The following is a 14876-nucleotide window of genomic DNA, read 5'->3' as shown; positions in this document are numbered from 1 at the left end:
GCAATGTAAAATGCTAACAGTGTATGCTGTCGGCATTCCGCGAAGTCTCTCGGACATGATACGCTACAGCGTATCATGTCGGACAGACATTGGTAAATCTATCCAAAGCCTAATATTCAAAAGCTCATCGGCATGGACAGAAATCATACAAAATCTTTGGGATATTATTTTTTTTAGACCATAGAGTGTAAAAGGTGTCACTTCCTCACATAAGATAAATATCTTTCAAATTAAAATTTGTGTTTCTAAAAACAATTTAAGGACCTCTCCATAGTGACGAGAGGTCTTAGATCATCTCACCTGAGTGGAGAGCTTTTGAATATAAGGCCCATAGTGCACAAGTCGCAAGCACACCATTGAACCTAACTAGATATGCTCTTATGGATAGGAGCTACCTAAAGAAAAAGGACAATTTGGGAATTTGAGGGAAACTGAATATTTTTTTGGTTTAAATTAAAGGCTCTATCTGAATCATGAACATTTCATTTTAACCTCCATGTATCTTTAACACTGACAGTGGTCATCTAATATAGCATTTGAGGACTACCTTTCTATAACACTAAATTGATACTAATAGTTTTTATCTCTCTAGAGCACCGCAATGAATGATACATGAAACTTAGCTTCTCTATCGATCTCCAAGCAAAATGGTGTCAATCCAATCTACTCCACAGAATTTAAAAAATGGATGTTGACAGCAGATCACAGAATAATTTGGCAGTTCCCCTCTCTCCGTAGCAGCACACAGATATTGGCAGAAGCAGTCTGGTAACAGCTGCCAGTTCTGATTGTGCTGCTTCAGGGTGTTGGGAAAAGTATCGACGGAGACACAAGAAAGTAAAGAATGAACTACAGAAAAAAACCATGGACAGAATTACAGACAACCACAAACAAATATGGATGCAACAGATTAAAGATGGAGTCATATAAAGAACTGAACGATACAGAATTAGATTTTATTTTCAAATTTAATTATTTATATTAAAAACAAAAAGGAGGGGAACCTGGAATAGAACTATTATGCTGAGTCAAAGTTCACAAAGTAACAATACGTCACAGTCCTGAAATACAGAGAGACTCAAAGAATAAATCTCAATGGATGGTCCGAAAGGTTGTGTAGATTTTGACATGTGTTGATTATATCCAAAAAAACAGGTCATTGTAGTCAGCGAGATAGCAGGGGGAGATCGCCAGAACTCATAATGAAACTGGAATCCAAGTTTAAACTGTCTGAAATTGAGAAAAAATAAGAATAAAAAAACAGGGTGAGAAAGGGGAAAAAAAAAAAAAAGAAAGTGAGATTGAGGGAGGTACTAAAAACTGAGATGTGTGAGTGAAGTAAAGAAAGAAAAAAAAATAGGAGAAAATATGTATAAAAATAAAAACATAATAATAAAAGGAAAAGCAGAAGGAAAAAAAAAGATAAAAAAAAAAAAAGTAGGAAAAAGAACTGGAAAGAAAGAAAAATGAGACAATAGACATAAAAGAAGGGAGAGAGCAGACAAAAAGGGTAAAAAAAAAAAAAGTAATTAGATGTACAAGAGAAAAGTAAATTGGACGAATTTCTTACCCTGATCAAAATTGAGTTTTTTCACAGTGCTTCTGTCTCCCAAACCCTCAATATCCACAAGGTCACTGTTCGCATCCGAATCATTAAGAGCACTAAGGGTTACATCTGCTGAAGCGGGAAGATGTCAAGTGTTGGGGAAGGTTTAAAAAAAAGGAAAGGAAGAAAAAAAAACATTTAAATAATTAGAGCAAAGCCCCGATATCCCATTTGCTTCCCACTTATTCCTTTTGCCTCCACCTCACCTGATGATTTTCGCTTTTTCATTGCCCCTTGTGATCCCTCAGGAAGAGTTGCACCACTGACAGCCTGAGGTGCAGACACAGCAATGACAGCAGGAACCGAAGACGAGACAGGCACAACCTTCTTCAGTGCTTTCCGGGGAGAATCAGAGGGGAGGGGAACACCGCTGTCATCGTAGATTTTGCGTTTTACTGCAAACTTTAGCTGAGCCCTAGCAAGGGAAAAAGATGATGGTGAGAAGGAAAGTTGGGTAAAGAGTAAGTGATGCAAAAGGAAGAGAGGCAAGTGCATGAGACATAGGAAAAAGGGAATGATAGATATAAGATGTACAAGAGACCAATGAAAAATAGAAGAAAAGGAGAGACTTAGAGTACAATTACTTTCATGATTCAGGCACAACATGTGATTTTAAAGAACTTTCCAGTTTACTTCTATTATCTAATTCGCTTCATTCTCATACACCTAGATTACGAGTTTTGCGTTAGAGGCTATGCGGTGCTAACGAGCAGTTTATGCTCACCGCTCACTTACAGACAGTGGTGGTATTACGGGTTTTTACAAACCAGACAAGAAGTGAGCGTTGAGCCAAATTTTGCTCCTTACCGCACTCCAATACCAGCGCTGCTTACGTTAGCAGTGAGCTGGTGTAACGTGCTCGTGCACGATTTCCCCATAGGAATCAACGGAGAGAGCCGGCTGAAAAAAAGTCTAACACCTGCAAAAAAGCAGTGTAAAGCTCCTTAATGCAGCCCCATTGATTCCTATGGGGAAATACATTTTATGTCTACACCTAACACCCTAACATGAACCCTGAGTCTAAAAACCCCTAATCTTACACTTATTAACCCCTAATCTGCCGCCCCCAACATCGCAGACACTTACATTATAATTATTAACCCCTAATCTGCCGCTCCGGACACCGCCGCCACCTACATTATACTTATGAACCCCTAATCTGCTGCCCCCAACATTGCCGAACCCTACATTATATTTATTAACTCCTACTCTGCCGCCGCCACCTACCTACACTTATTAACCCCTAATCTGTCGCCCTCCCAACGTCGCCGCCACTATAATAAACATATTAACCCCTAAAAAGCCGCACTCCCGCCTCGCAAACATTAGTTAAATATTAACCCCTAATCTGCCAGCCCTAACATCGCTGCCACCTACCTACATTTATTAACCCCTAATCTGCCGCCCCCAACGTCGCTGCCACTATACTAAATGTATTAACCCCTAAACCTAAGTCTTACCCTAACCCTAACACCCCCTAACTTAAATATAATTAAAAGAAATCTAAATAAAAATTCCTATCATTAACTAAATAATTCCTATTTAAAACTAAATACTTACCTATAAAATAAACCCTAAGATAGCTACAATATAACTAATAGTTACATTGTAGCTAGCTTAGGGTTTATTTTTATTTTACAGGCAAGTTTGTATGTATTTTAACTAGGTAGAATAGTTACACTATAATTAAATTATTTCCCTAAATTAAATACAATTAAATAAAATTATAGTGTTAGTGTCAGGTGTAATTGTAACTTAGGTTAGGTTTTATTTTACAGGTAACTTTGTATTTATTTTAGCTAGGTAGTTATTAAATAGTTAATAACTATTTAATAACTATTCTACCTAGTTAAAATAAATACAAACTTGCCTGTAAAATAAAAATAAATCCTAAGCTAGCTACAATGTAACTATTAGTTATATTGTAGCTATTTTAGGGTTTATTTTATAGGTAAGTATTTAGTTTTAAATAGGAATTATTTAGTTAATGATAGGAATTTGTATTTAGATCTATTTTAATTATATTTAAGTTAGGGGGTGTTAGGGTTAGACTTAGATTTAGGGGTTAATAACTTTAGTATAGTGTCGGCGATGTTAGGGACGGCAGATTAGGGGTTAATATTTAACTAATGTTTGCGAGGCGGGAGTGCGGCGGTTTAGGGGTTAATATGTTTATTATAGTGGCGGCGATGTCCGGTTCGGCAGATTAGGGGTTAAAATTTTTATTTTAGTGTTTGCGATGCGGGAGGGCCTCGGTTTAGGGGTTAATAGGTAGTTTATGGGTTTTAGTGTACTTTTTAGCACTTTAGTTAAGAGTTTTATGCTACGGCGTTGTAGTGTAAAACTCTTAACTACTGACTTTAAAATGCGGTACCAGTCTTGACAGGAGAGGGTCTACCGCTCACTTTTAGTCAGACTCGTAATACTGGCGCTATGCAAGTCCCATTGAAAAAAAGAGGATACGCAATTTACGTAAGTGGATTTACGGTATTTCCAAGTCTGGCCAAAAAAGTGAGCGGTACACCTGTACCTACAAGACTCGTAATACCAGCGGGCGTTAAAAAGCAGCGTTAGGACCTCTTAACGCTGCTTTTTAAACCTAACGCACAACTCGTAATCTAGCCGTTAGTTTCCTTTGTGAAGAAGCATACCTAGGTAGGTTGAGGAGCAGCAATGCATAACTGAGAGCTAGCTGCTGATTGGTGGCTGCTCATAAATGCCTATTCACTGGTTCACCAGATATGTTTAGTTAACTCCCAGTAAAGCACTGATGTGCATTTAACTAAGGATACCAATAGAATAAAGCAGATTTTAAAATATAAGTAAATTGGAAAGTTATTTAAAAGCACATGCTCTATCTGAACTATGAAAGAAAAAAAAATTGGGTTGTGTGTCCCTATAAGAAAAAAATAATGAAGGAAATAATTATAGGAATAAACAAAAATAGAATAGATATGGGTACTGAGCCTGTATTAATCTTTATTGGTGATAGTAGAGATGTATCTGTATAGTGACAACTATCATTACTTATCCCCTCTCCCTTATCAGTCCCTCTTTGATACTCTCTCTCCTTACACTGTCCTTTCCTTGATGACTGAGCTGATCTGATTTAAATCCTCCCCGAACCGTTTGACTGCCGCATGCAACATCTGAATTTCTGTGTCTGTCCAGCGGGCCCTGGGGAGAGACAACAGGAAAGATGTAATGAGAGGAGTAGTGGCCATGGGTGTATGTGAAGTAGTGAGTAAACCTAATGCCATATTATGAAATGTCATAAATGTATGAATGGAACGTGTCTGCAAATATACCTGCAGAACGTGTTATCTCTCTGATGTGTATACCTTTAATTTACTAACACTTCTCTAATGACAAAAGAAGATAGAGAGGTAGGAGTAGAAAGAGTAGTTAGGAGTAGAAGAAAGAAGGAGGAGAAGTAGTGAAGAAGTGTTGAGAAGAGGAGGAGAATCAGTAGTGAAGTGTTGAGAAGGAGGAGGAGGAGAAGTAGTGAAGAAGTGTTGAGAGGAGGAGGAGGAGAAGAAGTAGTGAAGAAGTGTTGAGAGGAGGAGGAGGAGAAGTAGTGAAGAAGTGTTGAGGAGAAGAAGTAGTGAAGTAGTGTTGAGGAGAAGTAGTGAAGAAGTGTTGAGGAGAAGAAGTAGTGAAGTAGTGTTGAGGAGAAGTAGTGAAGAAGTGTTGAGAGGAGGAGGAAGAAAAGTAGTGAAGTGTTGAGAGGAGGAGGAGGAGAAGTAGTGAAGAAGTGTTGAGAGGAGGAGGAGAAGTAGTAAAGAAGTGTTGAGAGGAGGAGGAGGAGTAGTAGTGAAGAAGTGTTGAGAAGAGTAGAAGTAGTGAAGAAGTGTTGAGAAGAGGAGGGGGAGGAGGAGGAGAAGTAGTGAAGAAGTGTTGAGAGGAGGAGGAGGAGAAGTAGTAAAGAAGTGTTGAGAGGAGGAGGAGGAGGAAGAGGAGGAGGAGAAGTAGTGAAGAAGTGTTGAGAGGAGGAGGAGAAGTAGTAAAGAAGTTTTGAGAGGAGGAGAAGTAGTGAAGAAGTGTTGAGAAGAGTAGAAGTAGTGGAGAAGTGTTGAGAGGAGGAGGGGGAGGAGGAGGAGGAGAAGTAGAGTGGACAAAGAAGAAAAGAGAGAAAGGACTAGGGTGAGTGAAAGTGCAAAATCAGGGGCTGGAAAAAACAAAACATAAAAGGAACAAGAGATAAGCAAAAACAAAGCGAAAAAAGAGACAAATGCACACAGTCTCCGATGATCAAAAACTCAGAGATATGGAGAAAAATCATATATGTGTCTCTCCTACACAGAACCTGCTCAGTTAAACAGCTCTCAAGCTAAAATTTGTTCTTCTAAAATTGTTCGAGGGACCTGGCAATACTGATAAGATGTCTTAGATCAGGATTCAAACCACAGGTTGGGACACATCACATCACCATGTTTACTGGGTCAAAGCTTGTGTGTGTGTGTTGTAGGAGAGTGTGTGTATGTTGTGTGTTGTATATGAGTGTGTGTGTTTGTGTGTGTTTGTTATTGCCTTTTACAAGACTTTCAAGTTTGACTACAAAATTGCAGCTATCTTTTGTATATTACTTCGAAAATTTTCAGACCAAGCATAAAAATAGGGTTACGAAGGTATGTGGTGTCATGGCACTGGGTCTTGGGAAAAAAATGTTTAAAAAACCCTGTCTTAGATAATATCCCCATAGTGGGGAGCTTTAGAGAATCACACCCACAGTGAGAGAGACAAAAAGAAAGAGAATACATAGAGCAGGAAAAGTAAATATGGTAGGTAAGAAAGTGGTCTCAGGGAACTAATTACCCCGCAGGGGAGGAGTCTGTAACTGGATGTAGTTGCATAGTCAGTTCTCCCAGCTTTGTAAACGCAGCCCCAGCTGCAGAGAAAATCTCCCCGACCTAAAAGGAAGAAAAATGAAAAGCAGGTGTGACTTTACATATACAGTGTGTGTCTCACACATATTGAACCACTTTAGTTAGATAACGACACAATATGGGCATTCACAAGCTAAATGAGGATGCAGCAATTTCATACTTTTTTTTTTGCAAAGAGATAAAATTACGTATTCATGAATTCAATGAGTAAACAAAGAATTGTATCTACATTTGACTGTTGTCAGTTAATTTACTTATTTGAATTTTCCCCACTTTTTCATTACTCTCAATTCTTTAAACTTCCCCTACCTCTGCACCCTGCTGACTTCTCAAAGCTAACTCTGCTACATATCTTCCCCTAATTGGCTTTAGCTGATAACATCTGCAAAACAAAGTACTTTATACTGACATTATGACTTTGGGTGATAATTTGTTTTAAAAATATTTAGACTTGACTGATATGTTATTCTTTGGAAACACAACAGAAATGTCTTGTAATTACAAAGTGTTTACTGTCTGCATGATTTTAAAAAAGCTCAGACACACATGGCAAGGAAATAAAAGCCCTGACAAATCTTGATTGTTTTACTTCTACAAACAAACATTTACAGTCTGCTCAAATGTCCTAATAGTGTAAAGCTATTTAGTTTGAATGATAGCCTTATGCTTTTCCAGGCACTATGAAGTCACCCACAGTGTTTGTCCTCACCACCTCTAATGGAAGTTTATTCTATGAATCAACCACCTTTTCTGTGAAGTGCTCCTGTAAATTACTCCTGAATCTACTACCCCTTTAACTTGAGATTATGACCCCTTGTTCTGTAATTTCTCTTATTGTGGAAAAATGCTCATAGCCTCATCTTTATTAAAGGGACAATAAAATAAAAATTAAAGTGTCAAAATTCAGATTGAGCATACAATTGTTTTTCCAGTTTAACTCTATTATTTAAAGTGAAGGTAAACTTTGATGAATGAAAGCCCGTTTTTTTAAAATACTATTAAAAACAGGGGCACTTTCATTCATCAAAGTTTAGAAGGCAGCCATTTTGATTAAAAGCTTACCTTTGTTTTTTCCACAGTCAGAGCAGCTTCCCGCACCCGGAGATCCTCTCTTCACACATCAATGACTAATCCAGCTTCCTCCAATCACGGCATGGCCTCAGGCCATGACTACCCTGGGGGGAAAGCCGTGATTTGAGGAAGCTGGATTAGTCATTGATGACGTGTGAAGAGAGCATCCCCGGGTGGGGGAAGCTGCTCTGGCTGTGCAAAGAACAAAGGTAAGTTTTTAATCAAAACGGCTTCTTTGTAAACTTTGATGAATAAAGTGCCCCTGTTTTTAATAGTATTTTTAAAAAACGGGCTTTCCTTCATCAAAATTTACCTTCACTTTAACATGTCTCTTGCCATTGGCTCACACAATATGTGCAGGTAGTTTCCTGTACTGCATCGCTGCTCTATCAACAAGGATGCAAAGAAAATGAATAAAATTTGATAATTGAAAGTAAATCCTGAAAGAAAATATCCCTTTAGCCCCCAAATATACTTAAAACGTCCTCTAAGTTATACATATGTAGGTCATTGAGCCTTTCTTGGTTTTTTTTAGGTTTTAGACCATGCACCATTTTAGTAGCCTATTGAATAGATCCCAATTGATGTGAGGAAGTTAGGGTGTATAGAACTCTGAATGCAGGAACAGATACACAGAACAAATGAAAGTCTTTTTGAAAGCTTTACTGATTGATAAGTAAAAGAACAGTTGGTAGTTCAGATTGAAGAAGATCACAGATAATGCCTTATGCAAATCACTAAAGTCTGTTAGCAGTAACAAAGTCCAATAGACAATGGTGTTTAAGTTGAGCAGCAAAAGGTGAGATGACACAGAATAGCTGATAGGTACAGCAGGCACAAATGGTTTGAAGAAAGCTGTCACTGGTATGGTAGGCACTGAATACCCAGCGGGTACTGTTGGTGAGACTGTCACAAGATACCAGATAGGTGCAGCAGGCACAGTTGGTTTAAGGAAGGCCATTACTTGTATGGTAGACACTGGTTTCTCAGCAGGCACTGAATACCCAGTGGGTACATTTGGTGAGACTGTTACAGATACCAGATAGGTGCAGCAGGCACGGCTTTGGGAACAAGTTGAGCATACACTGGTACACTGCTAACATTCAGGTGAGCATACGTGGTTGCAAAGTAAGTATGCTTGGTCTCAGGAGGAAGGTGAGCATACACAGGTATCAGGTAAGTATGCTTTAGTTTTCAGGAGCAGGGTGATCAAGGTAAGAGGGCAATAAATCAGCCCAGAGTAATTGGCTGGGGCAGTTTTTATAGGAACTCCTTCACATGAGTCCTCCAGGTGGGAGATCCTATAAGTGGGACATGGCCCCTGTAAATTTAGGCAGAGCCTTGAGACCAAGCATTCTCATGACCTAACTTTCTGTACTACTATATTGTTTACCAAATTTCATTTAACTTTAACATAATCTATAGGGGTAGGAGGCAAAGTGCGTCTTGAGACATATTCAAGGGCAATTAACAATCTTCCCCTAACCAAAGGATTGATCTGTTACAGCAACAGGGAACAAAGAAGGTACAACTACTTGAAAAATGGAGTTCATCTATAAATGAAATGCTGTAGCTAATATAAAGGCAAATAACGGTCACCAAAGAGGTACTTTGTTGATAACATCGCAAGCGCCACCAACAACTTCCAGATGGCCTTAGGAACCAATATATTAAAATAAATAAGTGTACAGCACAGAATAAAACTGCTATAAATACATTATGCCAGATGGGATGTAGTACATATTTAATGGGGAAGCAACATCAATTTGTGTAATCTGTGAATAGTCAAAATTTCTTCCTGCTTATATGCAAAATAATAAGCACATGTGCTACACATAAGTTCCAGCTCAGCCTATACTCCAGGCATGTGCTACACCTGAGTTCCAGCTCAGCCTACCATACTCCAGGCATGTGCTACACCTGAGTTCCAGCTCAGCCTGCCATACTCCAGGCATGTGCTACACCTGAGTTCCAGCTCAGCCTGCCATACTCCAGGCATGTGCTACACCTGAGTTCCAGCTCAGCCTGCCATACTCCAGGCATGTGCTACACCCGAATCCTAGCTCAGCCTACCATACTCCAGGCATGTGATACACATGAGTTCCAGCTCAGCCTACCATACTCCAGGCATGTGCTACACCTGAGTTCCAGCTCAGCCTACCATACTCCAGGCATGTGCTACACCTGAGTTCCAGCTCAGCCTACCATACTCCAGGCATGTGCTACACCCGAATCCTAGCTCAGCCTACCATACTCCAGGCATGTGCTACACATGAGTTCCAGCTCAGCCTACCATACTCCAGGCATGTGCTACACCTGAGTTCCAGCTCAGCCTACCATACTCCAGGCATGTGCTACACCTGAGTTCCAGCTCAGCCTACCATACTCCAGGCATGTGCTACACCTGAGTTCCAGCTCAGCCTACCATACTCCAGGCATGTGCTACACATGAGTTCCAGCTCAGCCTACCATACTCCAGGCATGTGCTACACATGAGTTCCAGCTCAGCCTTCCATACTCCAGGCATGTGCTACACCTGAGTTCCAGCTCAGCCTGCCATACTCCAGGCATGTGCTACACCTGAGTTCCAGCTCAGCCTACCATACTCCAGTCATGTGCTACACCCGAATCCTAGCTCAGCCTACCATACTCCAGGCATGTGCTACACATGAGTTCCAGCTCAGCCTACCATACTCCAGGCATGTGCTACACCTGAGTTCCAGCTCAGCCTACCATACTCCAGGCATGTGCTACACCTGAGTTCCAGCTCAGCCTACCATACTCCAGGCATGTGCTACACCTGAGTTCCAGCTCAGCCTACCATACTCCAGGCATGTGCTACACATGAGTTCCAGCTCAGCCTACCATACTCCAGGCATGTGCTACACATGAGTTCCAGCTCAGCCTACCATACTCCAGGCATGTGCTACACCTGAGTTCCAGCTCAGCCTACCATACTCCAGGCATGTGCTACACCTGAGTTCCAGCTCAGCCTACCATACTCCAGGCATGTGCTACGCCTGAGTTCCAGCTCAGCCTACCATACTCCAGGCATGTGCTACACCTGAGTTCCAGCTCAGCCTAACATACTCCAGGAATGTGCTACACCTGAGTTCCAGCTCAGCCTACCATACTCCAGGCATGTGCTACACCTGAGTTCCAGCTCAGCCTACCATACTCCAGGCATGTGCTACACCTGAGTTCCAGCTCAGCCTACCATACTCCAGGCATGTGCTACACCTGAGTTCCAGCTCAGCCTACCATACTCCAGGCATGTGCTACACCTGAGTTCCAGCTCAGCCTACCATACTCCAGGCATGTGCTAAACCTGAGTTCCAGCTCAGCCTACCATACTCCAGGCATGTGCTACACCTGAGTTCCAGCTCAGCCTACCATACTCCAGGCATGTGCTACACCTGAGTTCCAGCTCAGCCTACCATACTCCAGGCATGTGCTACACCTGAGTTCCAGCTCAGCCTACCATACTCCAGGCATGTGCTTCACCTGAGTTCCAGCTCAGCCTACCATACTCCAGGCATGTGCTACACCTGAGTTCCAGCTCAGCCTACCATACTCCAGGCATGTGCTACACCTGAGTTCCAGCTCAGCCTACCATACTCCAGGCATGTGCTACACCTGAGTTCCAGCTCAGCCTACCATACACCAGAATCACCAAAATCTGAGGTCTAGTTCTGTGTCACAACATCTTTCAACTTCTATGCTCTCCAAATGGTTAATTTATTAATACTACACATCAATGATCCCTGGCTGTCTAGTGGGGGGCACATAACCCCTTCATGGATCCCTGACCTCCAGCCATGAGAAAGTTATAAGGTAAATATAGGATTGCCACTTTGGTCATGTTTTTCTGGACAGTCATCAGTTGCAGGGTGTACGGAACATGAATAGTGCTGTCCAGTGGCACAATCCTGCAGCATGAGTAACAAAGGTGTCCAGGAAAACATGGTTGAGGTGACAACCCTAGTTAAAGGGACAGTCAACTCCAAAAATGTTATTGTTTAAAAAGATAACTAATCCCTGTATTTATGCATTCCCCAGTTTTGCACAGTCAACACGGTTATATAAATATATTTTTTACCTCTGTGATTACCTAGTATCTAAGCCTCTCCAGACTGCTCTCCTTTATTTCAGTACTTTTGACAGACTTGCATTTTAGCCAATTAGTGCTGACTCCATCCAATGTTTTATATATATATATATATATATATATATACACATATATATATATACACACATATATATGTATACATATATAGCGCACTACCACTGTCTAGCTGTGAAAAACTGTCAAAATGCACTGAGATGAGAGACGACCTTCAAGTGCTTAGAAATTAGCATATGAACCTACACAGGTTTAGCTTTCAACAAAGAATACAAAAAGAACAAAGCAAATTTGAAGATAAACGTAAATTGGAAAGTTGTTTAAAATTGCATGCCCTGTCTGAATCATGAACGTTTAGTTGTGACTTGACTGCCCCTTTAAGCATTTAAAATGGTTGTGCTGGATTTTGCTATTGTGGAACAAGTAATAAAGAGTAAAGAATTTACCCAATAAAGAAATGCAGTGCAACAATATCTCAAAGCCAGAGTATGACCACATTTAACCCCTTAGTGACCAGAGCACTTTTCCATTTTCTGTCCGTTTGGGACCAAGGCTATTTTTACATTTTTGCGGTGTTTGTGTTTAGCTGTAATTTTCTTCTTACTCATTTACTGTACCCACACATATTATATACCGTTTTTCTCGCCATTAAATGGACTTTCTAAAGATACCATTATTTTCATCATATCTTATAATTTACTATAAAAAAAATGATAAAATATGAGGAAAAATGGAAAAAAACGCACTTTTTCTAACTTTGACCCCCAAAATCTGTTACATATCTAAAACCACCAAAAAACACCCATGCTAAATAGTTTCTAAATTTTGTCCTGAGTTTAGAAATACCCAATGTTTACATGTTCTTTGCTTTTTTTGCAAGTTATAGGGCCATAAATATAAGTAGCACTTTGCTATTTCCAAACCATTTTTTTCCAAAATTAGCGCTAGTTACATTAGAACACTGATATCTTTCAGGAATCCCTGAATATCCCTTGACATGTATATATTTTTTTTTTGTAGACATCCCAAAGTATTGATCTAGGCCAATTTTGGTATATTTCATACCAGCATTTCACCGCCAAATGCGATCAAATACAAAAAATTGTTCACTTTTTCACAAATTTTTTCACAAACTTTAGGTTTCTCACTGAAATCATTTACAAACAGCTTGTGCAATTATGGCATAAATGGTTGTAAATTCTTCTCTGGGATCCCCTTTGTTCAGAAATAGCACACATATATGGCTTTGGCGTTGCTTTTTAGTAATTAGAAGGCCGCTAAATGCCACTGCGCACCACAAGTGTATCATGCCCAGCAGTTAAGGGGTTAATTAGGGAGCTTTTAGGGAGCTTGTAGGGTTAATTTTAGCTTTAGTGTAGTGTAGTAGACAACCCCAAGTATTGATCTAGGCACATTTTGGTATATTTCATGCCACCATTTCACCGCCAAATGCGATCAAATTAAAAAAAAACGTAAAATTTTTCACAATTTTAGGTTTCTCACTGAAATCATTTACAAACAGCTTGTGCAATTATGGCACAAATGGTTGTAAATGCTTGTCTGGGATCCCCTTTGTTCAGAAATAGCAGACATATATGACTTTGGCGTTGCTTTCTGGTAATTAGAAGGCCACTAAATCCTGTTGCGCCTCACACGTGTATTATGGCTAGCAGTGAAAGGGTTAATTAGGGAGTTTGTAGTGAGCTTGCAGGGTTAATTTTAGCTTTAGTGTAGAGATCAGCCTCCCATCTGACACATCCCACCCCCTGATCCCTCCCAAACAGCTCCCTTCCCTCCCCCACCCCACAATTGTCCCCGCCATCTTAAGTACTGGCAGAAAGTCTGCCAGTACTAAAATAAAAGGGTTTTTAAAAAAAAATGATTTTTTTAAGCATATTTACATATGCTACTGTGTAGGATCCCCCCCTTAGCCCCCAACCTCCCTGATCCCCCCCAAAACCGCTCTCTAACCCTCCCCTCTGCCTTATTGGGGGCCATCTTGGGTACTGGCAGCTGTCTGCCAGTACCCAGTTTACAATAAAAAATGCTTTTTTTTTGTTTTTTTTCTGTAGTGTAGCTTCCCCCCCCCCCACCCCCCACAGACTAACCCCCACCACCTTGCTTATTGTTTAAAATTTTATTTTTGATATATTTTTTATTTCCCATTTTCTGTAGTGTAGCGGTTCCCACCCGCTCCCTCCCCGTGCACGTGCCCGCCCCCACCCTCCCGTGCACGCGCGCGCGCCCGTGCGCGCCCCCAGCCACCCCCGCCCACGATCCCGCCCCCCTTCACATCCACATGGCCATCGATGGCCGCCACCCGCCTCCCGGTCCGGCTCCCACCCACCAACGCAGGTAGCCACCGATCTCCGGTGCAGAGAGGGCCACAGAGTGGCTCTCTCTGCACCGGATGACTTAAAAACGTTATTGCAGGATGCCTCCATATCGAGGCATCACTGCAATAACCGGAAAGCAGCTGGAAGCGAGCAGGATCGCTTCCAGCTGCTTTCCACACTGAGGACGTGCAGGGTACGTTCTCAGGCATTAACTGCCTTTTTTCTGAGGACGTACCCTGCACGTCCTCAGTCGTTAAGGGGTTAATTTGTGCAGTAGATTTTCAAGAGCCAAACTCCACACACCATTTGCCTTATTTAGATGAGCCAATCTGGACTTAAGTCTGCAGACAAGTCATAAACTTAGTATAAAATGCATTGTCTTCAAATTATGGAAAGATATGCAGCATGGTTATCCTTGAGAAGTCAACAGGGTATATTTAATCTTTAAAGGGATATAAAACAGTTTGTTTTAATGTTGTAATAAAAACATAATAAACAGTATGTTATACTTAATAGAAACCATTGCAATATGTATTAGGATTTAGGACATCATTTTAAAATGATTTTACCTTTTATTTATTTATTTTTAACTTCAATTGTGCCAGGTACATTATTTCCTGTCATAGCCCTACAAGGGAGTGGGCTCTCCATAGGAAGGCATATCTATCTTGATGTCTTCTAGAGTAACATCAGCTGGCTTAATGTTTAGTGAATGTAAAAGAAACAGGCAGTTAGATTTGCCCATGCTCAGATGCAGGGCCGTCTTTAATATTGACTGGACCCTGGGCAAAAATTTTCTTGTGCCCCCCCCCCCGCGCAATTTCGCTCTCCACCCCAACATTCCAAAAAACAAC

General features: G+C 40.8%; 1 protein-coding gene across 5 annotated transcripts in view; it reads right to left on the bottom strand.

Annotated features, from left to right (window-relative positions):
• Positions 1–949: 949 nt before the first annotated feature.
• Positions 950–14876, bottom strand: part of C6H17orf49 (chromosome 6 C17orf49 homolog) — a 118281-nt gene continuing 104354 nt past the window's right edge. For 2 of the 5 annotated variants that reach the window (XM_053718252.1, XM_053718250.1), the window contains exons 2-6: positions 6422–6516; positions 4682–4783; positions 1813–2021; positions 1571–1678; positions 950–1230 (exon numbers count right to left, since the gene is read on the bottom strand). In XM_053718252.1, coding sequence (XP_053574227.1) covers positions 1166–1230; positions 1571–1678; positions 1813–2021; positions 4682–4783; positions 6422–6459 — 522 coding nt within the window. In that variant the 5' untranslated portion in view covers positions 6460–6516 and the 3' untranslated portion in view covers positions 950–1165. The remainder of the gene's footprint in view (positions 1231–1570; positions 1679–1812; positions 2022–4681; positions 4784–6421; positions 6517–14876) is intronic. The other 3 variants (XM_053718251.1, XM_053718253.1, XM_053718254.1) reach the window with 3 other exon arrangements.

The sequence above is a fragment of the Bombina bombina genome, chromosome 6, assembly GCF_027579735.1.
Source record: "Bombina bombina isolate aBomBom1 chromosome 6, aBomBom1.pri, whole genome shotgun sequence".
NCBI lineage: Eukaryota > Metazoa > Chordata > Amphibia > Anura > Bombinatoridae > Bombina > Bombina bombina.
The sequence above is the reverse complement of the archived record's forward strand: the minus strand, read 5'-3'. Positions and strand labels throughout refer to the sequence as shown.